General features: G+C 38.4%; 1 protein-coding gene across 1 annotated transcript in view; it reads right to left on the bottom strand.

Moving 5' to 3' along the window:
* The window catches only part of EFCAB6 (EF-hand calcium binding domain 6), an 87,189-nt gene extending 60,280 nt beyond the window's left edge, over window positions 1-26,909 (bottom strand). Inside the window, exons 1-7 of the mRNA XM_072400303.1 lie at window positions 26,859-26,909; window positions 24,738-24,888; window positions 23,904-24,124; window positions 22,563-22,654; window positions 20,987-21,053; window positions 10,710-10,846; window positions 87-205 (exon numbers count right to left, since the gene is read on the bottom strand). Coding sequence (XP_072256404.1) covers window positions 87-205; window positions 10,710-10,846; window positions 20,987-21,053; window positions 22,563-22,654; window positions 23,904-24,124; window positions 24,738-24,888; window positions 26,859-26,909 — 838 coding nt within the window. The remainder of the gene's footprint in view (window positions 1-86; window positions 206-10,709; window positions 10,847-20,986; window positions 21,054-22,562; window positions 22,655-23,903; window positions 24,125-24,737; window positions 24,889-26,858) is intronic.
* Between the last annotated feature and the right edge of the window lie 372 nt (window positions 26,910-27,281).

Here is a 27,281-nt window from a genome sequence, read left to right as displayed (position 1 = left end):
CTAGGACAGTGCCAAAACATTTACAATTATTGCATGTGATAGTAATAAATGGCCTAGTACCATTCCTGGACTGCTGATTTCCTTACCTCGGGCAACATTTTCTTGTATTGGTTTGCTATGCTGCTCTACATTAATCCCTAGGTTTCTCAGCAGTTCTTTATAGTCCAGTGTGTGTCTTTTTCCAATACAATATCTGTTCCAAAGCCTGAAGAAAAACAAAAAAGAAAAAAACATTCAGTTTAGAATTGGAGTGTCCAAATGCAAGGTTATTTGGCTTCTGCCTGTCCCTAGTGTATTATGACTGAAGATTTAATGCAAGCCGAATTACTGTTAATAGAGGACTTTTGAAAATAAACAAAATTTTAGGCTTTGTTCAAGCATCAGTCATGGAAAGATCAATGAGAAATAAAATGAGCAAGGTTTGTTTATTTATTGTTAGCAATTAGAAACCATCAAACTGTAAACTGGACACCCGGCCCTGTGCTTACCAGGACGCGGGCTTCATACAGCAACAACCTTTAAGTCCGCAGAATGGTGGGAAAAGCAGCGGGAAAATCAAAAGACTGGGTTGTCCAGCAGTTACAAGCACAGAGTAAGATGGCTGATAGCTGTACTGCACTGCGGTCCCTGCAACTAAACCCACGCAGCTCCCTAACTACTGGTGCAGGAAGCACCAAGGGGACAGAAAGAAGAGAATGGAAGGGGGTTTACCCGCATGCAAACTCGGAAACATCTATGGAAAGCTCTGGTTCTCCATTGTCACAGCAAAATGAAAGTACGTTACAGGGCCATTTAATATTGCAAAGCCCTATATCCTCTAACACCAGTACTAAAGAGAAAAGGATTAGTAATATGAATACTACCTTAATGGATAAAGTTAATGTTCCTGCTCAGGAGGACTCTAGCCCTGTTGTGCTACCCCCACTCTCTGAGGGGGAGTCTAGATTATTTGCACACCTGGCGGCTCTCCTGCACACCGAACTGGCGAGTACTTCAGCCTCCATTACTTTTGAGTTTAGGCATGATTTGCACGGGCTTGGTAACAGATAACAAGTTATTTAAAAAAAACTGGACACTACCGCTATTAAAGTAACCCAGAATACTAAACAGATTACAGGAATGGAATCTCAAGTGCAAGAATTACAATATAAGATTGATGATTTGGAAAATAGCTCTAGGCAAACTAATTTTTATATAAGAGGTTTACCAGAGACTTTTAAAGATGTGACTATGGTGGTTCAAAAATTTCTTAGAGAAAAATTGCCTGACTTGCCTAAAACACACCTTGAGATTGATGGAGCTCATAAAACACCTAACACCTAAAACAGATGGTCCCCAAGGGATATATTAGTGAAACTTCACTATTATTTTACTAAAGAAGCTTTAATGAAAATCTCTAGGGGTTTGGAGCCAGTGATAATGGCGGGAGTGACAGTTCAGATTTATTCTGATATCTCACCCTTTACTATACAAAGTAGGAGATCCCTGAAACCACTGCTTCAAGCTTTTATTCTTCATAAAATAAAGTATCTCTGGGCCTTTCCATTTTGTGTAATTCTCCAACATCAGGGAAGGAACATCGCTTTTGTATCGCTTTTGTATCCTATGAGGAAGGCAAACAGTTGCTAACCAAGCTGGACTTACTCTTCTACGATTCTGATATTCAACATCACCATGCAGAAGCAGATCCAGTTTCATTATACCCTTTGTGGCAAAAGGCTGATCAGGGCTCAAAAAAAAAGGCTCTAGAATATAATTGTTGAAACCATGAGCTGAGGCGGAGGTTTACTTCTGCCTCTCTATATGAAAGGCTTGTTATTGAGATAGATTGTTTATTTCTGATACAAAGCTGTAACAACAAGTGATAAATAACTCTTTTTCTAAACAAATGTATGAAATATAGCCTGTTTAAGTGATTACCTGTTTTAGTCTGGTCTGAAATGACATAAGCTTTGATTAAGTTCTCTTAGTGCTGGGGTTATTAATTAGGTATGATTGTTTATTTTATTTCTAAGGGGCTGGGGGAGCTGAATGGGTGATACATGCCCTCTTAGGTTGAAGTGTAATTGGTGGGGGGAGGGATCAGCTCAGGACCCCCAGAAATTTTTACATAAGAGAATCAGTTTTTTATGTGTTTTTGTTTGTGGTATTATGTATGTTTTTTCCCTGTCTGTGTCTTTTCCCTAGTGTTTTTTCCCTTTTCCCTGAGGGCTTTGAGCAAAAACAGTTTTTAACAGTTTTTTTTTTACTTTTTTCATTTATGGCAGGATCACCAACACTAACATACGAAACTAAATCAGCCCTATAATGTTCAAGGCCTGAACTCCTAACTTAAGCGAGTGAAGGCCTTTCACTAATATAACTCGCTAAAAATAGATATTCTTGCAGTACAAGAGACCCATTTTACTAATAAATCAATGCTGCATTTTTTTCATAGGAGATTTCCTGTAAATTATTGTGCAAACTCAGAAAAAAAAGGGTGGAGTGATGTTATGTTTTGCTAGACATCTTAATTTTTTAGTACAAAAGGTACTTCAAGACCCAGAAGGAAGATATTTTATGGTATGTAGAACTATTTCAGGTCAGAAGATAACGGTTGCCACCTATTATGCCCCAAATTAAGGTCAGATTGCATTTTTTAATTCATTGTTGCATAAAGTGGATTCCTTTGCACAGGGAACGCTTATATGGTTGGGAGATTCTAATTTGGCCTCAGATAAATTTTTGGACAAAACGAAGAAGCCTAGATATTGGTATCCACCTAAAAAGAGCTGTAAGTTGTCTGAATTATTGAAAAAAATTTGATCCTATTGATATTTGGCATGAAATGAATCGTTCAGAAAGGGATTTTACGTACTTTTTGGTTGCCCATAATCAATATTCCTGAACTGATCATATATTTACCCATTCTAACTCGATTCTATAGTAGCTAAAGCAAAGATCAACTCAGTACCATGGTGAGATCATGACCCTGTTATGGTGAATCTAATCGCATTTCAAACCATGCAATCTGGATTTCGTTGGAGGCTAAATGAGAGTCTGTTATCTGACCCAGAGATTAAGGCGGAGGTTGGATCTCTGATCTCTGAATATTTTAATTTTAATTTACCAGGGGATACTTCCCCAGCTAACAATTGGGAAGCTCATAAGGCATATGTAAGAGGAGAATTAATCAGACTGGGGAATCAACAGAAAGTGTCATAAATCCAATCCAAAATCTATTCCTAGCTCTCAAATTGAAGCAAAGTGAACTGAACTTAATTTGTTATTGACTACGAGGGCGGAGAAATCCTTGAGAGGGTTGGCCCATAAATTATATACGTGGGGAGATAAGCCAAGAAAATTATTAGCTAATAAACTGAACCCTAGACCTAAAATTTATACACTCCCTAAGATTAAAACAAAAGATGGAACGCTTACTCAAAACTCAGAGGAAAAGGTCTTTGAGAAGTTTTATTCCTCACTTTATGGGAATCAACAAATTTTAACTCGTGCGTAAGGAAGCATTTTTTAAGGAGAGACAGCTTCCAAAGCTAAAACCTGAATATGTGGATCTTATGGATAAACCTATAGCGGGGAATGAGATCCTCAAAGCATTCAAGGGTTCATTCCGTGTAGACAAGCTTCCGATCAAATATGACGCACTATAGATTTAATAAAGTTATTACATACTAATTGGGATGGTGGAAAAAAGAGGGAAGCGATACTTGCTATTGATTTACAAAAAGCTTTTGATAGTATTATATGATAAGGCGAAAGTGAATATTTCACTAGGAGGTTTGCTCTCCACTAGTATTGTTATTAAAAGGGGAACAAGGCAAGGGTGTCCTCTTTCGCCTCTTTTGTTTGCTTTATTGATAGAGCCTTTGGCGATAGCGATTCGTGCTCACCCAGATATTAAAGGAATCTGGTGTGGCACGAAAGAGCATAAATGTCCACTCTATGCAGATGATATCTTAATGTACATACCCTCCCCTCACACCACTTTACCTAATTTGTTTAGAACACTAGATAAATTTGCAGGAATTACAGGCCTTTAAGTTAATTTTTCGAAATCTCAGGCTTTAAATAATATTATCCCGGATAATCAAATTATAAAGGTGAAAGATAATTTTGATTTTTGTTGAGAAGTTCAATCCCTTCAATATCTGGGAATTTATTTGACCCCTGCATATAAATCTTTATTCCAAGTAAATTATATTTCCTTATTTAAAAAAAAAATTTGCAGACTTTAATAAATGGGCTGTTGCCCCTCCATCTAGGCCGTATAGCAGCAGTCAAGATGAATATCCTACCTCGGGTATTATACCTATTTTGTACTCTCCCATTGTGTATTCCTCCATCAACACTGGCCTCTTTTCAGGCAAAGGTTATGAATTTTGTTTGGGGAGGAAAACGAGGTAGGGTTCAGAAACAAACTATGCTGGCTTCATGTTCTCAAGGGGGTATGGGGGTTCCCTCCTTTAAACAATATTAGCGGCTCAACTTTCACAACTTTCGATCTCCACACTAAGGGGTAATAGACCTCAATGGGTAAAGATGGAAGAATTTGAAGTTAAAAGGGGCAAAATGGCATCATTAATGTGGGTCCCTAGGAAACGTAGACAATATAGAGACTGTCCAACCTTATCTCACTCATTAATGCTATGGGACAAGATGAAAAATAAATCAGAACTGAGCTCAGTACATACTTCTCTTGCCCCATTATGGGATAACCCAGAGTTTTCTCCGGGCAATGAAAGCATGAGTTTTCAATGGTGGTATGATAAAGGGTTCGAACATATACATGATATATTAGATAAACGGGACATGCTTAGTTTAGAATACCTTATTAGTAATGGGAGACTTCCAAATAATGAATACTTTCAATATAGGCAAATTAGATATTTTATACGTTCTAAAATTAGGTCAGCCCCACAACCATTGGGTCTCACAGCTTTTGAAAGTCTTGTAAAACATTAAGGGATAAAAAGGGACAAATCTCAATAATTTATAGTATATTGATGTCATCTTCTAATAAACTGAATTATATGAAGTCTTGGGATAGAGACTTAGGTAGGGCAAATTCAAGGGAAGAGTGGAATGATATCTCAAAAAAAACATTGACCTCAGCATTAGTTGAGGCCAATTAAAAAAATCATGCTTTGTTGGTATTTGGTCCCTGAAAGGATATTTAAATTTCACCCATTATCTTCGACGCTGTGTTTTCGAGGCTGTGATGGGCACATTATTTCATATGTGGTGGATATGTCCAGTGGCTCAAACATTTTGGAGTAAGATATTTATTGTAATATCAAAAGTTTTAGAAAGAGAGGTGAAAGCCTCCCCAGAGACTGTACTTAGCAGATGTGATCTAGTAGCCCCAAAGTCCTCACTGAAACTTATGATTTTATTAGCTGCACGGATCACATTAGCTAAGTCCTGGAAAGCATCTACAACTAAAATGAGTCCATTTATTATTAAATTGGACTGGATCATGGTAAATGATAAAGATGACACATACACTTCAAACTAAAATAGTGACATTTGATAAGATCTGGGATCCTTGGAAGAGATATTCTGCGATTATCAGGAATACTTAAATAAAACTAAAGAAAATGAATGTTGCAGTCTGTGGTGGTGCTCTATTATTAGTCTAGTAAAATATGTAAGTAATGTGTCACAATCCAGGATTAGTAAATAACTTAAAGTTTTGATTTTTAAAAGATGTTTACGTGTAAAATTGTATTTATGTCTTACTTATTAAAATTTAATAAAAATATTGGAATACAAACTGTAAACTAAAATCTGAAATTTGATGGCTGCCACCATTGACTACAATTTTGGCATCACTATTATCAGCACATTAATAATACCTATGAAATAGTCGTAAAGAATTAAAGAAGACTTCCACTAGGCAACAGTGTAAATTGGGCTTAATGCTGAAGTTCACTGAAAATACACTTTTTTCCCTTTAGCAAACAACAAGGAATTGCTACCTGAAAGCCAACTGGAACATCAAGCAAAGACCTTTTTATTTTGCATTATGGATAAAGTTTACCCCTGGTTTACCCTCCCCGCACTGACACAGCAGCTCAGCTCCTACTACTTTTTCCTCCCAACAGTGACTCAGTAACTCAACACCCCCTTCTCTTCCTCCAAGCTGTAACTCTGAAGCTCAACTCACCTAGTTTCCCTAGTTTTAGTAGTGGCCCAGAAGCTCAACTCACTCTGCTTTACCATCCCAGCAGTAACCCGGCAGGTCAGTTTATTCTGCTCTACCATGGAAGCTGTGGTCCAGCAAGTCATTTCACTCTGCTCACCCTGCCAGCAATAACCTAGCAGGTGAGTTCACCCTAAACTACTCACTCATCCGTGACTCAGCAGCATTCTTATTTGTAATGTCAACAAAGAGAAAATCTTGGCGATATACGCGAGAACTTAAGTTCTGACTTGGATGATTTCAATGTCACTGCTGTGAGCAAGACCTGCTTCATAGTACTGGAAGCAACATTGAGGTCATTGAGGGCTTGTTTGAAACCTTATTTACTATTGGCTGAGAACACATATACATTCAAATGTCCATAGCCTGGACTACACTTGGAATTCTGTTAATTCTTAATTTCTGTTGATAATTTTTGTCTTGATGAACACCTCTCTTTCATTTTTACTATTGCTATTTCAGTGTTCAATCATATATTATCTTTATTGCTTTGCATGCAAGAATTTCTTTATTACAGTCATGAAAAGTTACAGCGCTGATACTTTTCACTGCTCCTTTTATTTGTGCCGCACATTGAATGCACCAGCTTGTTGTAAGGCCCTACTGCTCAAGGGAGGACAGCTGTGATGCAGTGAATTGTCACCCCCCCTCCCCAAGCTTCACCCACCCAGCACTCCTGGTTTCTCCTTTTAAATCCTTTTCCTTGTGTCTTAGCAGTTTAATTGAAAACCGGGCAGCCGTTTTATAATTTACTGCTTATGTGATTCTGGAATGGATACAAATTCAATTTAAGGATCTAAGCTGTTTTTCTGATCGCAGTGAAAAACCCTGGGTTTACTGTGAAATAAAACACTGCGCCGGGTTATTGCCTTCCTAATTTCATTATGCCAGTGGGATTTTGGCTGGAGAACCGGGAGCTGTAAGACAGACTTCAGAATCTTTTATTGGTAAATTAACCAATATCATATTATTTAGTAGGAGTAAAGAGGTCACATTCCATTGACAGGACATCAGATATTTCGCAGTGTTGTCACAGGGAAGTGGTCATTTTTTGTCAGCATAAACTAACTAATCTTATCAAAGTGTGTTAATCTTTACAAAACCTTGCTTCTATGAATATTTTAAAATTCCATAAGTACATGGTGATGGCTATTTGGATCATTACATAACTAACACTCATTAACTCTCTTCCTCTTTCACTGTATATATGGGGCAGCCATGGTTGTCATACAAGCTGGAATTCAAAACATCTTCCTCTCTTCATTTCCTATACATAAGGGAGGAAAGAACTATTTGTTTAAAGAAGGAAGGTAATCATCTTTTGTCATTTAAGTCTATAGTCACCGATTTTTCTAATTAATTGCAAAGCCCCTGAACATTGCACCTAAATTGTCAACTAAATGGTGGTGGGGGAAGGAATGAGAGTGATCTGTGAAAACATACAATGCTCATTAGCAAGAAATCCCAATACTTTGATCGACAATAGTACTTTGACGGAACAGTCCCAAAGATATATGTTATTTTTTTTTATAATTTAGGAAAAAATGATAAAAGGACACAAGGTCCCCTCTAATATCAATATCAAATCTATTTGCATGCATGATAGCTGTCAGGAAAAGGAAAGGGAGAGCAAAAGAATGTGCCATCCCCTCCACTGTCCAGGGGCCTAGTAGAGAAGGTACAATAGGGTTTTCCGAGTAGAATTAGTAACTTAATGGAAATTACGTATTAATTAATGATTTTACCCAAGATTCACCCAACTAAAAGTTAAATTTTTCACATTGGATCCAGTTAAATATGGTGTAAATTATTTTTTTTAATTTATACATTTTTAAATTAAAATACTTCAAAATAATTCAAATTAAATACAAAGTATTGGGTTGTTAATTAGCTAAATTCTAATGCTACTGTCATGCTTGAGGAGACAGGCCTCTAGGGGGCACTATGGCTTGCATAGGAGTGGTGTGAGCCCTGGGAAGAGCCAAGTCCCAGAATCTAAGCAGTAACGAGGTCTTCTCCAGAGCCTCTAGTGGTGACACCGGTGACATGGCGACCAACGCAGACACAGGAAGCGACTGGAGGCACAAGTGACACAGGAGACAAAGGAATCACTGCAGACACAGAGGAACACTGGAACAGCACAAGGGAACAGGAAAAGAAACACCAAACTGGACAATAAGGGATAACACAGGAGCTGGACAAAGACAGCACTGAATTAAACCGCAGGTGCAGAGGAAATGCTCAGCAGAGCTAGGGGGCTCAGCACTAGTGGAGACACATTGCACGAACGCAGAGTGCTGTGTCTGAGCTAGCTAAAAAGCCAAGAGGCTATTTCCTGATTGGCCAGCGGGAGGAGCGATACTGATTAAATCTGGAAGAGCAGGCATGGCCCGGACTCAAAACTGCCCGCATGAACAGGAGAGAGGTGCCTGCACATTAGCGAGGAAGAGGTAAGTATGGCAGTTACTACCTACAAACTTTACATATTTATTTTCATACCTATATTTTAATGGTGATTTAAAGACATAAAAACTACATATTTTTTAAAATACATTTTTTGGGCATGTTTTCATATTCAGGCTTTGCAAGTAACTGACAGGAGTCTATTTTTAAACCAATAAATTTGACCTTCATCAATAGAACATTGATTGAACAATAGCTATTGAAAACATATTGACTTCCTTTTAAATAGACCCCAAAAAGTAATTGGTTGCTTTGAAAACAGGTTTTTCGGATCATAAACTTTGTAAAAATCACCTGATTCTCATGGCCATGCAAGACCACATTTGGAAGACCTATTTCAGGAAATGCATGAACAATAACCTAGCCATACTATTTTAATAAATGCTGCAAATAGAATAGTAATTTACTTTTAGGGTTGAATATGTTGACGCTTAAAAAGAGATCTTTTCATATACTTCAAAGAAAACAGTTAATTAATGTAAAAACTCAAAATATGCAATTACTGAAAATATACTTTACTTTATCTTTAATGTAAATGATTTTACCAAATGTACTTTAATGTGTTGTGGGGAAGCCACTTACACAGTTCTGACATTTGTTAGAACATAACTACTATGGATAGGTACAATTGTTGTATCTAGTGCTGTTTAATAAAAGCTCCATCTCCTGTACAGTGTGAGAATTTGGTGCTGCCAGTACAATATAAAGAAAATGATATGTATTTAGCCAATAGTTTATTGACCAAAATCATGTGTAATTATCCACCATTAACAGAGGAAATTACACACAACCTTTTAATGCAGGCTAATGATGAACAATGCTTGTTTAATGTACAGGAAAGTAAACTCCTGTGCCTAATAACCCCCCTGATTACTGAGCATGTAATGCCAATAAACATGAGCTGGCTGATTTTGGTTGTAATGTTGCTGTAACCATTTTTCGGTCTGTGTAAAATTTGCAGTAATACAAGGACTGGGGCTTAAGTATGGGAATTGTACTGGCTGCAGCGGTGACAAAGCATAAGAGAACTTGTCAAACCCTTCTACAATAAACTGCCTAAAACTATCATGAAAATTAAAAGAGAATCACCTGCCCCAGGTATAAAGTACAGGCACCCACAGCCCTATGGTGACAGCTAAGTTCCAGATGTTAACAGGCAAATACTACCTGTGCTGAAGTGTGCATCTAACTACCTTCTGGGTACTGAGAGCAGCCATAATGGGCCAACAGTGCAGTGGGCCAAACATTACTATGAAGAACAAATGCATTATATGGCAGAATTGATAAGGATTTGTCTACTACTGTTGAGTTTGGAAGGCCACCCTCTATTTGTTATGTAGAAAGGGGGGAGTTGTTCGGTAGTCCTCACACACATCCTAATAGCGTTGTAATTAATTTTGCAGCGTGTAGAATAAAGGACAGATATGGATTTCCTTATGGATCAACGGGTATTTTGTTGCACTTAATAAACAAACAGAATAAAACATTTTCAAAAGAATGTAAAGCTCATATCTAGGCAGATATAACAGACAAAATAAAAAGTCTTTATTTTTTATTAGGTTATATATTTATCTTGTAATTTAAAAAAAAAAGGGGGATAGGAGAAGCAGCATGGTGGCTCAGAGGTAGCACTCCTGCCTTTGCAGCGCTAGGTGCATGGAGTTTGCAGGTTCTCCCTGTGTTTGTATGGGTTTCCTCCGGGTACTCTGATTTCCTCCCCCATCCCAAAAACATGCAGTAAGGGTAATTGTCTTCCCCTCAAAATTGACCTTAGACTACATTAATGACATATGGCTATGGTAGGGACATTAGATTGTGAGCTCCTTTGAGGGACAGTTATTGACATGACTATCGACTTTGTACAGCGCTGCGTAAAATGATGTCGCTATATAAATACTGTGTAATATTAATAGGAAAAGTTCATTGTTGGGGTTTATACACACTGTCACAATACCTGAGTGAAAGGTTCAGTTTTTTGTATAAAATTATTTAATGTTAATGTTCTCAAAAATAATCACACGCAGTATTTTCATACAACACTTACTTTTCATACTCTGCATTCTTCATTTTGAAGCAGTAGTTTTCCAGTATGCGGCGGAGTTCATGCTTCTGAATTTGCCCATTTTGGTTATAATCAAATAGTCGACAGGATCTGACAATGTTTTTCAGATTCTTAGATATCTAGAATGAAAAAACAGGCTTATTTCAGCACTCAATTTATAATATGTGAGGTTAATGCAGAACACAGTTTTTAGGGTTCATGGATGGCTCAGTGGATAGCATTTATGCCCTTGTAGCACTAGATCCCAGGTTCAAATCTCAGCCAGGACACTGTCTGCATGGATTTTGTATGTTCTCCCCATGTTTGTGTGGTTTCCTCCAGGTACTCCGGTTTCCTCCCACATCCCAAAAACATACAGTTAGGTTAATTAACTTTCCCTCAAAATTGGCCTTAGACTGTATTAATAACATATGACTATAGATTGCTTAATGAAAAAGCTGAATGTTTTTCTAGAAGCACAGAATATAACTGGGTATTAAGGATTTAAAGTAAAGATAACAGAGACTGTTGATCCAGGGAACATCCGATTGCCTCATGGAATCACGAAATAATTTTTTTCTTGTTCAATCAAATTGTACCAAGGTTTTTTTTGCCTTCCTCTGGACCAGCTATGTCCATAGGGTTTTATATCTGGGATATGTTTATATCCCTAGTGGATGAACTTGATGGACTTTTGTCTTTTTTCAGCCTAACCTACTTTGTAACTATGTGACTATGGTAGAGACAATGGATTGTGGTTCACTTTGAGGGACAGTTAGTGACATGATTTTGGACTTTGTAAAGTGCTGTGTAATATGTCTGGACTATATAAATACTATCTAATAATAATAGTGCATGTGGAAAGCACTGCGGTACGTTGTGGTAAAAGTTTATATCCATTTGCTTATAATACATTTAATACAGGAAGCTTCATGACACTGGATTTTGCTGGTTTCTTTTAGATTCATTCTGTCGGATTGAAATTACAAAGGGGGAACTCTCTGAACAGAGCATACAGGGAGGGGAAGGAGGGAGGGTTGTGGAGTTAGTGTTCTGACTTTTTTACTTGTGTGTGTAATTTTCAGCTTTAGCCACCAAGTTTCATTAGAAGCTGGCTTTTATGGTAAGCCTCAAACATTATAAATTATATCTAAACCTACAACCAAATATCTGTTATTCTGCCAAGAATCAAATAAGGTTTTAAATTACTCACATAATGGGAATGGGAGGCAAAGAAGGGTGGTATTCTGTATTTACAAAACACATCAACCTCTTTATGGTCCCCAGTGACCACTGTCACCCAAAATAAATGGGAAGTATAAATCCCAAATGTGGATATCCCTCCTTGGGAGAGATTTTCTCCCAAATGGTGTAACTACAGAGCAGGACTTGAAAAGAAAAGTTCTAAATAGGGCACAAATGTTTCCTTTAAGGGCACCCTTATAGCAGTGGTCCCCAATCTGGGACACAATCCTGTGTCACTCAATTGTAAAGAAACTTCCCCCTGAGTGATGTCATATAGTCAGAACCCATCCACTCTCCTATGGCCGGCTCAGACCCACACCGCTCTGATTCTGCGATTCGTAGGGGGGGCGATATCCACGGCTCTGGCCGGTGAGCCGCCCCTCTGCGGGGTCCATTTCCTGACTCCACTGGGGAGTGCACCAACCAGAGCCGTGGACTACCGCTTGTCTCCTTGCTCTCGCGGCCCACCTGTCAGACAGCCGGTGGTTGAGGACCCATGCCTTATAGGACATGTTTAGCAGAGGTAGGAGCAGTTGAAGTGTTAAGATCTGATTAAATAGATGATTATTTGTTCAGGCTGAATTACTTGTATGGAGGTGGGTTGTTTGGGTGTAGGGGATGTTCCCTCTGTTTTTGAGCTCTGAAAATGTTGTTTTGAAAACCAGTGGTACCAAGTTTTTGGTGTTGAGCACAAACGTATCACCAACAGATGAAGATCCTTAAGAGCTGCAGCATTGTGCCTCTACATGTGACCACCTTGCATCTACAGGAGCTCTTACTTCTCTGGGTATGTCGACTAAGAAAGCTTCTTCACAAAACAAGTACCTTGCCCTCTGCATGACTTTGAAACCCTACAACAATATGCAGCCTTTTATGGATACAATTAAAGACTCTCAGTGCCGCCTTGCACTTGGAATATGTACACAACAATATCAAGTAGGCAATCAAAACTGAAAACCGCTCCCCTGAGGGGTCGTTTTATTGCTGCCTTTTGACGGCATCTCTGCAGGTGAACCGGTCAAACACAAGAGCTTTTCAAGCAAGCTGCATCCTTCTTAGACCAGCATCTACAAGACTTGCCCAAGCATGCTATAGCTACCCTGCGATGGTCATGGATCATTTTTTATTAACCACATTTTTGTTCCGTATCATCCTCTCGAAATTGTCATTCTGGAGGAAAGACAGAAGAGATAGTGGAAATAAAAAAAGAAGACACAGATGAGCAGATATCAAGAGACATTCGCTACTAAATGAACTGGAACAGGATAAGTATCTAGACTGTGAGGTTGTGCATTCTGGCTGTGTTCCTGCAGAAGTGCGGTCTAACTTGTCTCTCTCTATTGATTCCATCTGTTTACACTCTACAGAGTATTGGCGCCCTGCTGTGCATATATCCTATTTACCAGCTGGTAGCGCTGGAATACTTCCAACCCCTGGCAGGCTGCCTAGAAAAACAAATGGAGTGCATTACTTTGGTTTGTCTTCTGTTTTTAATTAACTGGAGTGTCCACTATGGGTAGTTGACTTGCATTTACATAAAAATTAATGTGTTTAACGACGAGGTGGCGTTTCCCTGGTCGGGTATGGCCCTGTGTGCAGATCTGCTGGAATGATGAATATTATGCTCGCTGGGGATGTGTTGGACTGCTCATTTTGTTACAGATCTATAATGCGGTAATGATGAAGAACACAACTAGTATAAATTAAAGAAACACTGCTACTTTTTATTCTCTATTATTTATTAAAATGTCATTTGTCATCATGTGCACAGAAGTATTGTGATCTGATTGGCTCCTTATGCTGCCCCTCCCTCTACCTGCTGCAGTATACAGAATTATAGAATGCTTATACTAAATCAAAATCAGATGCCTACACAAGCTGCATTTTTTAATACATTTAATCACATCATTAATTAATACTTAATAATGTTACGTGAAGTTTTTTTTTTATCTGCCTGAAGGGCAGTTGCTAGCACAGCTCTGAAAAGTACCTAATTCTGTCCTGTTATTCAGCTACAGTAAAACTCTGGAAAAGGGAATGGCAGGCTTTGTTGTACTGCACATGTCACTGTACATGTTATACTAGAGATTGTGTTGCTAATACCAACTCACCAAAGGCAAGATCATTAAGGTAGCAGGGAGAATACTCACCTACTTCTACGGCATTGCTTTCTTGCTTGCTGAATGATGGGGCTGTAAGCACCCATCCTTGGACTGCTGCTTGGAGATACAGCATGCCATGCTACCACATAGCATTCCTGTATCTTCTGAAGGCAGTTTTTGCACCACAACCCTTCATCCCCCACCTAGCCCTGCTGCATTAGTTAACAGCAGCGGCCAGCAAGAGCCATGGGTAGGGGATGCCAAATGGGGGCTGTGTGATCAATTAAACACAAAAAAAACCCAATAAGGTATAAAATATATTTTTTTCAAGACGACTGTGAATATAAAAAAAACTACATAATATTTGCTGTATTAAATAAAGTGTGCACAATTGCCACAGATGCCTATGTCAATGTCTATTGATGGCATCAGTTTGACATTAGTTTGAGATTGTTCATTCAGAATTTATTGTGCATTCATTATTTGTTGGTATAGTGCAGTTGACCTTTATCAAACCTGGATTTGATCTGCTTCAACAGTAATTTGCAAGCACATAGAGTTTTAAAAGTATGCAAAACCTATTTGACACAAACAAATGGACAAAGGCCTTACCATTGGAACATTAAAAAAACACAGGGCAATGTGTTTCCATCTCTCCAGGGTTGAAATTGGATTACAGCAAGTCATGTGGTGATCAGATCACAGAAAAACTTAAGCTGCGTACACACTTGCAATTTTTGTCGCTGGAAAGGATCTTTCACGATCCTTTCCAACGACAAGGGGCTGCAAGATGCATGAACGATGCTGTACATACAGCACCGTTCATGCTCTATGGAGAGGGGAGGGGGGAGAGCGACGGAGCGGCACCCTGCTGCGCGCTCTCCCCTTCACTTTCATTACGATCGTCTGTCGTCCATCGTCCGTGGATCCGGCAGGTCGGTCGTCCGGACGATGGACGACACCGACTGTACACACGGAAGATTTTCGCCCGATAATTGGCCGATGCCGATTATCGGGTGATAAAAATCTGCTGTGTGTACGTAGCTTAAGAGACCAAGTGAAGGACTAGTTTCCAGCTATCTGTTTGAGGTCTATGTGGTCTTTAGAGACAGACTAATACTTTTTATCTCCCCAAGGCTAGCTTCCTTGTCTCGGCAACATGTTACAAAAAAGCAACATGTTTTCAGGGTTATTCAGTAACATGCTAACACTAGAAACATATCTGCAGAAATGGAATCAGTCCCAGAAATGTCTGCAGAGACAATGCCTAACATACTGACACAGCCAGAACATGTCCACAAAGAGACAATCAGTACTGTAATAGTTTACCGTAGAGCAGCATTTAATACTGGAAAAGGTTCTACAAGTGATTCTCTACAAGTGAATCCAGCCATGGTAATCTTTGTTTTCTTGTTTTCTCCATGTGTTCCAGAGAACCCAAGCACATGCTGACAGGTTAGCTGAATTTGACCTGAACTGTCCTGTGTGGGCCCTGAATACAGTATGAACGTTTGGCTGTTGGTCTCTTTGTATGCAGCCCTGTGATTGGCTGAGCATTCTACATCAGCCCTATATTACCAGTAAAAATAATCTCGCCATGACAAATGACATTGCTAGTATAATGATGCAGGGATTTCTATATACTCAGTGGCTGCTCTAAAGAAATAGGGGGTGGTAGAAACTATTCATTGTACAGGCTCATGAATATGGCTCCCTTCATAATTAATACATACAAAAACTCCAGTACTACTCCTGTCTTGCTATTTTTCATATGTTCCAAACACAATGTGGCCCCTAGTCCTCATGTTTGGAGTGTTCTCTCTCCCCTATAGTCCTTTATTTATAATGTCTATATAATTTTGTCGAGACGTGATTAAAGCCAATAATTTACAGGAGACTTTTATTGCACACCAGTTAAACCATTCCGAGCTTCTCCAGACCCGCTGGCAGCGAAGGGATTAACTAATGTACAATAAGCAGTTGTCTTTTTATCATCCCTCTGACAAACCTTGGGAAGAAAGAAATGTAGCAGCGATACGGCACAGAGCGTTGGAATACTCAGCAGCGCCATCAAGGGGCAGAAAAGCAATAAATTGCAGAAAAGTTGCTAATTAGAAACCATGTGCAATTCTCTGATATTTTCACGCTTTTGTCTCTCACCGGTTTTTGTTTAGGCAGCATAGGAAGAGTAAGCTATTTGTAGATATAAGAAAGCTGGTGGTATAGCATGTTTTGTGTAAGCTGTGTTAGAAGTGAAGTGTAGAAGCACCAAACAAAAAAGTTCTAAAAACAGAATGCTCAAAGTTTTAGTCTTTTTATTTACTAAGAAACATATTCTGAAATGTTTTGGGCCCCAATCTTCAGGGGCTATGCAGTCTAGGCAGCAATCTGGCAGGTGGCGTAATGTCACCTATTCACAGCTATGAAGTCCCTACAATCAGGTCAGTATTTTCTTGTAAGTAGCTTGGATCTACAAACCCCCTAAAAACAAATCTGCTACAAACATAAACATTACTGATCATATTCAGTGCTACCTTAACTACCACCTCTTTGGAGAGTTAAAGAGATGGCTAAACTATTATCATTTTTGGTCTGATTTTGGTCTGTTTCAGTATTTTCCCCAGCAATTACTTTAAGCTGGGTGGGCAGAAATTATAGGTGGGTGGCAGCCCCTGTATTGTGACCCAACTTTTCAGTAACCTCACAGAAACAGCCGGGTGGGGCATCCAGCTAAAAAAGGCTGGGGTGAACACTGGGTTCCAAAAAAGGCATCAGAGGCCACATGATTGAACGTTAATGTTTCCTGTATAATTATCAGCTCATTTTATTTCTTTGTAGCCATGTCAAATCCAATCATAAAATAAAGTATACCTAAATCTAAGTTTATCTGTGTTTGTTCTTGCTTTCTTTAGAAAGAATCTGTCATTTTGCCAACATAAAAAAGTGCCAGGTTCTCTTCATAGAGAACCAGTCCACCCACCTGTACTTACTGTTGGCATTCTTCCATGTGTGTGGGTGCAGTGAGAGATAGTCATATTTCTAGGTATAGAAGGGCATGTGAGCTGCTCTCGTTTATAGGATGCAGTGCTAAATGGCCAAGTGCATGAAGGAATGAACAAAGTCATTAACCCTGTGTATGCTGTGGCACGTCACAAACACAAAGTTTACCAGGGATTAGACCCCTGCAGGCAAACCAAGCTATAGGGAGGGTTTATGGTTCCGTATTAATAGAAACTATCACTTTTACCTTAAGCTAGTGCATACAGAGCTTCTAGATAATTTATCTGGTGATGAAAAAGATATTGAATCCATGGACATATCTGTCATTCTGCATTATTACATCTGTCCTGGGTTGGTGTATTGGAAGAACAGAATAGTGAGTCAAACAGCAACATCGCCATCTACAATTTTAACAGAGTATTGCACTCCAACATACACCAGCTTCTAAACACTACACTGAAATCAGTCTTGGTTTAATTATTAGCCTGGGTTACTTAAGACTTCATTCACAGTAAAGGTGTATTTTTGAGTACAAAAAACAACTACTAACTAGAAATATGTTAACGTGCTCTAAATGTCTGACAACTGCAATGTGTTGCCAGTGAGGTTGTGGACATCAGATCATCATATCTATATGAGCAAGCAAGCAAAAGCTATGGACGTTAATATGAATTTGCCAGTCTCTGCATTTCTGGTAAAACGTTCCACAAAATTATAAGGTGTATCTGTGGAAATCTGAAATGTGAGTTTAGGTACGGATGTTGGATGAGATGACCTGGCTTACATTCCAAATGATCTTGAAGGTGCTCAGTGGGGTTGAGGTCAGAGCTCCAGTTCCAATTCGGTAGAATACATTTTAATTACATTTGCCATTACAGGTTTGCTCTGTCATTTTGAAAAAAAAGTCACAATTTCCTCCTAGCCCCTAGATGTATTCTAAATGTGATATTCCAGGGCAGGTTTAAATCTGACACAACAAAGCCTTATGTAATTACAATAATAATTTTAAAAATAGTATTTATTTTTGTGATGTCCTTTATGTCACAAATTATTGAAATAATTAGCTATATTAAACATCTGATTAATTGCTGACATATTTGAGAAAAATGGCACAGATACCGTAATGTTAATGTTACAAGTTACAAGTACAAGACATATTTTAATTAGTTAAAATGACAGGAAAAAAATGGCAAGGTCTGCATGTTATAGCGAGATTAGATGACTGTAACAAGGTTTCTCTAATTACTATTTAATTAGCTAATTCTAATTAACCTAGTTTTAATTATCACCATTCAAGGTGTACACCAGTCTGAAATCATGGGGCCAGAAAGAACTGAAATTTCAGGTTTTATTGTCACTTAAAAATGTAACAGGCTTTACTGGATAAATATATGAAAATAATAGATAATATTGTATGAATGCAGAATGAATTTGATAAGTTAATAAACAAAAAAGAAGGCATATCACAGGTATTTATGAAAAGGTCTTGTTTAAGCTAAGCACACATGTTGGGCCTGGTTCTACCCATTTAGTATGGCCTAGATAAAGACAATTTTAAATATTAATTATGGTAATTATTCTTTTCAGGAAAAATTTCCTTTTTGTGAGAATGCAGTATTCTGTTATTTACTCACTGATATGGTATGTCAATATTAAAACTTACACTTCCCACAATACACCAATTTTTTCCCCAGGTTTCATGTGACAGGGCTAGTATTTCAACCATACCCGTTAGGAACCCGCTAAAACTGCATCCTAAGACAATGGTCCTGATTTATTAAAGCTCCCCAAGACTGGAGAAGATATTTTTTCATTAGTAAAGCTGGGTGATACAGCAAACCTGGATTTGGTTTAGGTCCAGGTTCACTGATGAAAGTGTATATTCTCCAGCCTTGGGGAGCTTTAATAAATCAGTTAATCAGGCCATACAAGCAGCTGGTGTAACATACAAAGAAATGACACTTCCTGAACACACTGAGCTTGGTACCACCATCTAATCTTTGAAGCTTTCTTTTTGATAAGTAAGACCACTTATTACGGTAAAGGATCAGTAGGAAGTCCCAGGAGGTGGCAGGATTTTGAATGAGGTTGATCCTGAAAGTGCCCTGCATTCTGACTGGCTTAGCATTGTTGCACCCTTCAATGAATAAGCCTGAGTACTGCCCACCACAACACTTATCAGTAGAGATCCTTACATCTTGCTGTGTGCTGTCACACTCAAGCACAAGAAGCCAGCACTGCTGGGGCATGCCTGGCATAAAATTTCAGCAATACCTTTACGTTTTTAAAAGTTAAGGTGGCATTTAGAAAAAAAGTATGAGTGACATTTATGAGAAAAGTTAAGGTGGCATTTAGGAAGAAAAAGTGGCAAGTTTAATCAGTACAGTGAGAAGTACCTAATGGAAAGTATTATTGGGTTTTAATGTACTACCAGACTGCCTTTCATTTATTTTAAGTGATAGTGTCCATTCATGTAGATAATGCAACACGATGTAAATGCATTGTTACAAGCTGTTGTGTTGTCTCACATTCCTTCCTAACTTCTATCCTTTTATAAATGTTACATTCTTCATCCATTTAACAACATGCTGTTTATTCCTATAGTGCATAATGAGAACAATACAGTCAAAGGTGCGCGAACAGTTAACAAAACAGCTTCTCACCTTATGCAAATAAATCAGTAAGCATGTATTCTCAGCAATTAGACACTTAAAGTGTTACCTATTAGTGCGATAACGCTACACGTGCGACACAGGGAGATTGTGACAGATGTCCTTCCTCTCTTACACCAAATTAAGGTGCAATTTCACACTACGCTCTCCATCTCCGAGCTCATGTTTTGAAGGGAAATCTGATGGTATATTTTATTGCCAGATAAAATATAGTTAACTCTAGCAAAGCCGGAGGAACAAACCCATTGAACATTCTCCATTTAGTGATGCCAAAGAAAGAAAGTTAAAGATGAACTATGGGCACAAAGGTAATAAATACACAAGTGAAATACATAGATAGGAGCTGTTTTACCTCAAAAAATATTTACCTACAAAATATTTTCAATCCTGTTGATGAGGTTACCACAGCTCTGCCACACAGTACAGCTTTGTCTGGCAGGGCAGTATACCTAATTTTACTTTGCTGCAGCAAAGTAGCACTGGCCGGTACAGTCCCCCTCACCTAGCCTGTGACTGGACAGGGAAACCAGATGCAGCAGACTGATGATTTAAATGTCAGCATGTTCCTAGTTCTATCTGTAGCACACCTGATTGGTGATACAAGCGCTGCAGTACAGGGACTACAAAAAGCTGATACCAAAGGCTAATACTTGTTAGTGCCGCTAGACACAATTACTCTATATCTCTAGTACAATTTTCTCAATACTCTGGCAGCACTTTTTGCAACAATAAACCTCACCTGCCTATGGGGCTTTAGTTGGAGAAATGATCTAGAATTGTTTACAGCCTCAGGAACACTACATTAAGCACATAGGGATCTTTTGGGTTGGTAGGGCTATAGTACAATTTCCGAGGCTCATAAATCTACTGAAAGACACCTAAACAAAACAAGTAAAGGTGTGACTAGCATAATGGTCCTAATAACTGTACATTGCAGTCTTAATATTTTAATATGGAAATATCCTATTAGCATTGAAAGCTGCAGGCTGGCACTACATGAATGCAGGACACCCCATCATAGGGAAAGTAAGACAGCTACCTTTGCTCACCACCTATTTGAAGTGCTAGTTGGATGGATAGCAAGCTTATTCACTGGCTTCCAATCATGTACCCTAAAATATTCAGCCTGTGATTTCCAGATCTACATGCATGTTCTAGGTCAGTGTTTCACAAATATCTGAAACCAAAAATAATAATTACATGTTCTCTTTAACAACATAACAGCAGTGTTACCAAGGTCTGTAATGCTTCAATACCATACCTTTAGCTTTAGTTGGGCTTCAAGCTCATTGAGCGTCATCACTTGATGGGCCTGGGAACAGCTCCATCTTCAAAAAGTAGAAAATGTATATTAATACATATTTATTTTCAGTTCAAATGTTCATTGGACTGAACAATTAAGACAATAGGATTATTTTCTACTACACTGCACTGAATAAATCAAAGAGAGACCTAAAGTCTGAGATCAGAACAAACTCCAATCCCCCTCAGATTGAAGCACCCGCAAAACCCCTAAAAGATTATCAATATTGTTATGTATCTTACGTATTTCCCTGTTGAGCTTTCAGTCTGGTAACATGACCAGTCCTTCTCACCTCCACCTTTCTGTAGTGATGGATAGATACTGATCTACATGGTGCTGGTCTCTGCAGCACTCTCCAGTGAATCCACAGTGGGGCATATAGCATTGACACCGGGGGCTTACAGAAAGTAGGTTGGATAATGCTGGGCATCATTCAACTAGGAAGAAGAGCTGCCTTTTAATTGTTTAACATGCTGAACATCAAATGCACAAAGTCTAATTCATAAAACATATTGGAGTAAACAACTTTTAGTCAATTTACAAAGTGTGTCTAATTCTCAATAATACCCTAGGACTAATATTCAAGGAGCTCCACAATGACACAGAAAAAATGTATACTCCGATAGACAAGGGAGATAGGTTCACTTTCAAGCTGAACAGCTCCAGTCAAACAGGAAGGCACACTAATTAAGTACATATATGAGTGCATTTTAACCTGGGAATGTATTTGTACTTCTGTCCATCCAGCCCTGAGATTTACACAACTATCCACAGGACAAAGCTCAGTCTAGCTGGGCTGGAGACCTGAAACACCAGTAACACTTAAATACTGTGGCCCTCCCTAGCTTGTTACTGAACAGTAAAAGGTAAAGAAAAAGACTGGTGAGCTCATCTCACTGTTACTATGCTCCCTACTCCTTACAGCCATTGTCTTTCACTACAGTCAAAACACTGGCTCACTTTCTTGCGCTTTCCACCCCTGATCTAATGTTCAAGAATTGCAGGCTGATACCAGGAAAGATTTTGGAACATAAACTGCCTTTATTGTGTGCCTGATGGTATTTATTCTCCTAATAATAAAATGCAAACTTTTGAAAGTAATGCAGATTCCTTTTTATACACATTGGGTTATTGTGTCTGTAACAAATCTGTGAACATGTTTATTTACCCATAATTGTACTCAGCCTTCCCTGTACCATGGACAGCTCCAAGTCTCTACAACAGCTTCTACCAAACACAAACAGATAAAGTTGCTAAGTTTCCTACTTACAGTGTCACTAAGGCCAGGCTACAGGTGGTAACTTCAATATGAAAGTAAACATAGAAAAGATTTGCCAGCAGATCCTGATTTATTGCTCTTGTTATAGTAACAGGAGTCTTCTGTCACTAAACAAAGCACCTTTTTACAATCCATTTCATTTAAGGTATTGTCACATTCCCACTTGTGATTTGTTTTATGACATGTTCGGAGTGTAACTATGTGTGTGTTATTGTTCCTGTATTTGCTAATCCTTAAAAGACAAATGTCACTTACCTCCTTTTTACTTGGGACATGCTGCTGCCAGTCCGGTGGTATATGGCCAAAAAATCGAGGTAAGGAATTGTGCCATTCGGATTGATGGGAATCTGACAACAAAGGAACAGATGTAACTTGTACTTAACTTGTAAAAGTAAGATAATTAATGTCACGGTGCAAACTTTTAAAGGAACTATTTAATCTATTAATATATATTATTATTGCTTATATATATTATTTTGCATTCCATGTTTTATTTAATTCCCCCATCTCAGTAGGATGCTAGTTGCCTAGTTTCCACCTCTTTACGATGCTTATGAAATGTTCAAATAAAACCCTTTCTGCTTTCACTGCAGACCATATTTTATACTCGGTGATACTGCCTGGCCTTTATGGTTCACTATACAATGCAGGCAGATCATTGCTGGTGGAAGGGGCTAGTAGGGTGCTGTACTTAGTTTCCTAAAAAACATTACAGCTCCCTGTCTCTAAGGAACCCTCATACAAACAGTTGGTTAGCTTTTGAAAGAAGTTATGCAAAAAATCGAAATGGGTGGATGTCAGTTTGAAAAAGTGAGCATTTCTGCTTTCACTGCAGACCATATTTTATACCTAGTGACACTACCTGGCCTTTATGCTTCTCTACACAATGCAGGCAGATCATAGCTGGTTGGAGGGGCTAGTAGGGTGCTGTACTTAGTTTCCTAAAAAACATCACAGCCCCCTGCCTCTAAGGAACCCCCAACCCTCATATAAACCATTGGTTAGCTTTTGGAAGAAGTTATGCAAAAATCGAAATGGGTGGATGTCAGTTTGAAAGAGGGCCAAAATGTAGCTTTATTTTGACAGGGAACCATGGAAACAAAAAGTGAGGGTAACCAGGTTGATCAGGAACACAGAAAAAACACAAATACCTCAGAGAGATTCTATTACTTATTCAATTAAAAACTTTAAAACTTTTAGCTGGAATTAGGTTTCATGTATCACCAAGGTCGATGCATAAACCTGGACCGACTAGAAATATCTAGTACCCATGACAAACAAGTTGAATTCCATTACATTTTTCTATTGCACTTTAAAGAAGAAATAGATTGAAGACTTTAGTTCAAGTTATTAACTTGAACTATTATTTAGTTAAAGTTATTAACAAGTATTCTTTAATGTGTAAGCAATTGCAAAATAAAAAATGGCATACTGTATATGGAATTTGTCCCAACATGTTACATAGTTTTATTAACCTTTGATTTTGGCATAGATCCATTTTTTACTTCCAACAGATAAAGTTGCTAACAAACTATGACAAATAAAAAAAAGCAGACTCCTAACTGATAACGGGAGTGCAGGGCCCTGAGCTCTTACCTTTGTCAGCAGTTCATCAAACTGTGACTGGGTCAGGTTTATGACAAAATTTTTTAGAACTCGGTTCAGTTGTCCCTTGGTGACGGAAAGCATCTGATCAACATCCACCGTCATAAAGGCATTTTTTAAATCTTCCTCAATTTCATTCACTCGTTGACAAATTATTTGTTCTACTTCTCGAATGGTGAGAGTGGGATCAGGGACAGAGAGGACTGAGGATGCTACAAATATAAACCAAAACTTCATTATGAACTTACATGTGTGCTCTACTCCATTACCCCATTACATGGGGCTGGCATGTGCAGAAGAATGCAGGGGAGTATGACAGTGACAAGGACCAGTATGTGCAGAGGGAGGCTGCCAGAAAGTATGAAAAGAGCCAGTTCGCACAGAAGAAATCAGAGAGTATGGCAGAGGCCACAATGTGCAAGAGAAGAATACGGGAGAGTATGCCAGTATGCACAGGAGAAGAATGCAATATAGTAAGACATGGGGCTACTATGTGTACAACAGGTGCCAGTATACACAGGAGAAAAATGCAATAGAATAAGACATGGGGCTAGTATGTGTATAACAGGGGCCAGTATGGACAGGATAAGAAGGCAATAGAGTAGGACATGGGGCTAGTATGTGGATAACAGGGGCCAGTAACACGGGTTAATAAATAAAAAAGAATGCTATCACAGGGGCCAATATATGTAGGAGATGAATGCCAGAAAACATGACAGGGGCCACAATGTGCCAATGAGTTTGCCAATATATGCAGGAGATATGAGTGAGGGAGTAAGTGTGCACAGGTGTGTGTGTTCATTAAAAAAAAAAAAAAACACCTACACAGAGAAGATCTCACAGAAGACGAAGTATTAGGACGAGACAAACTTCTACTTGCAGAGGACAAAGGCCGCCTGGCAAAAGTGATTCCACGAGTGAGGGGGTACAGGTCCCTGAAACTCCCAGAATTCATAACTGTGGGCTGCATGGTGCTCTGTCACAAAATAAAGAAATTAATAAAAAATAAAGAATGACAAATAAAATATGCAAAGTACATTTACTAGAATAATTCCGTGCATAATTAATTGCCAGGAAGTAAAATTAGTCATGTGGGAGATGTCAAGAACAACATTAATGGCGCATTAAATCTTTATTCATTTCACTGCCTGACAATTTCAGCTATGTTTTTAAGCTACAGTTAATACCTACTAAATTGAGCTCCTTTACAGATAAGATTTACTGACAGACACATAAGAGATGTAAATCACAGAGCTGTCAATCACAATATCTCAGCATATTAAAGGTCAGCTCCACCCATATTCAATGTTAAATTTTTTTTATGGTAGTAGGCAAGATGAATCACCCTTTAAAAGCTGCAAGTTTTGTTAAAAACTCCAATCCATTGAAAAAAAAACAATCTTCCCATGAGGATATATTTACATTTAAAGTATTTATGAGTGCAATTTACCAGTAAAAGTCTCCCAAGTGACACTCTAAAGAAGTTACTTAATCAGGGTTCTATGGAACCCTAGGGCTCCTCCAGTGGTTGCAATTTGTAAATCTTAGCTCAGTTTAATTGATACCAATGATCTGTAAGGGCTACACTCTTCCCACTGGCCAGCAATGTAAGAGGCATTCTTCCTACTGACCACCACACTAATGTACAGTGAGCTGACATGATAGGAGGGAGAGGCTGTGCTAGGGAGTTGCTTAAGTACATTTTACATTTCAAGCAAGTTTCAAGGTAAATTGCAAGCAAATAAAAATAATTAATGGAAAGTAAAAAGAAGTGAGCATTTGTGATCCATTTTGCTTTTAACTTTTATTTATAAATCAGAGATGGGATCTCTTTACCTGCCACAGTAATTAAAAATTATGGAGTCACCGTAGTTCAATGAAGTTGCAAGAATGTAGAATAAACATATAACTGGGGAATGATGCTGAGAAAGAGAGTGACAGATTTGTTCACATGTTGGAAATCTCACCACTAAACTCTCCAATGTGTGATTCAACGCTGCTCTGTAACACTAATTAAATTTATATTTCTCATACACAGTTATGTTGTAATTTGCAGTTTTTTCGACTGATAGTTCATGTCTGTGACCACTATGTACTAAAGCTCCTAGAAAACAGAACAGCACAATCACTGAATTCCTGTATTTCCCATCTTTGTTACATTACACTTGCTTACCATAGGGCTGATTTACTGAAGGAGCAGAACATGTTCACTTTGAAAAGTCATTTTGATCTTAGCTTAGTGAAAAAGGAAAATCTGTGCTCTAATAATTTAGAAAATCAATGTGTTGGGGGGGGGTTACAGTATAGGTTAGCGATGTTTACTTCTATACCTCCCCCAGTCCGTACTTTCACCCTGTAGAGTAGTAAATAGTTGAAAATATTCAGGAAAGGTATAGATGGCTACAGTACAGATTCAACCCACTAACAACAATACAGAATGGACTTTTAAATGGAGATAACTATAAATAGGAAGCAGGGTCTATACCAGTGTTTCTTGACTGTTTTAACACAGGGGAATACTTGAATTAACTTTCAGGTTTTAAGGAATCCCTGATATAATTACTATACACACAGCTCACAGTACATTAGTGTGATGGTCAGTAGGAAGAATGTTACACTACAGATAGATAACATATTATCACTGGAATCTTACCAGACAAACAAAAATTACTCATTAATCAAAAAACCCCTAGCAACCCCTAAAGGAATCCTGGGTTTCATAGAACTCTGGTTGACATACACTTGTCTACAGCCCTCAAAGTTGTATGGAAGCCGCTTTGATCACTAAAGGAATCCAGAATATATTTAAGTCAAAGAAAAACATAAGCACATTACTATTCTATAGGAATGACTTTGCCCCAACTTTCAGGAACTCAACATTTACATATTATATGGGTGTCCACAAAAGAGTGAGAAGAGGAGTGTCCATAGAAGATTGTCACCAACCTGCATCAGGAATGGCTGTGATGATGATTTAAGTGCTGAATGCTCTGTCATCTGTTGGAACAAATAAAAACTAGTAAAATACCAGCACAAATTTTAAATTCCACCAAAACCCCACACATGTATGGTAAAAACACTAAAACTCAAAGCAGATCATCTCACTAGTGGATCTGATCAGCACTCGTGGGCAGAAAGACAAAAGAAAAAATAAGTCACCATGATATGTACTATACATTTATACAGATCTGTGATTAAGACTGGAAACATGGACATGTATAGAAAAGAAGAGCAGAATGATTTCATTATCACAGAGCATATGCAAAATCTGAATTCAGGTACAGAGAGAACCTACAGAAGTCAGTCATACCTATAAATAGGCACCTGTAAGAGTCAGTGAACATCAATGGTTGTTGGCACAAGGAGCAC

This window comes from Pyxicephalus adspersus, chromosome 2 (assembly GCF_032062135.1).
Source record: "Pyxicephalus adspersus chromosome 2, UCB_Pads_2.0, whole genome shotgun sequence".
In the NCBI taxonomy this organism is placed as follows: domain Eukaryota; kingdom Metazoa; phylum Chordata; class Amphibia; order Anura; family Pyxicephalidae; genus Pyxicephalus; species Pyxicephalus adspersus.
Note: the sequence above shows the minus strand (reverse complement) of the source record. Positions and strands in the feature narration are given on the sequence as shown.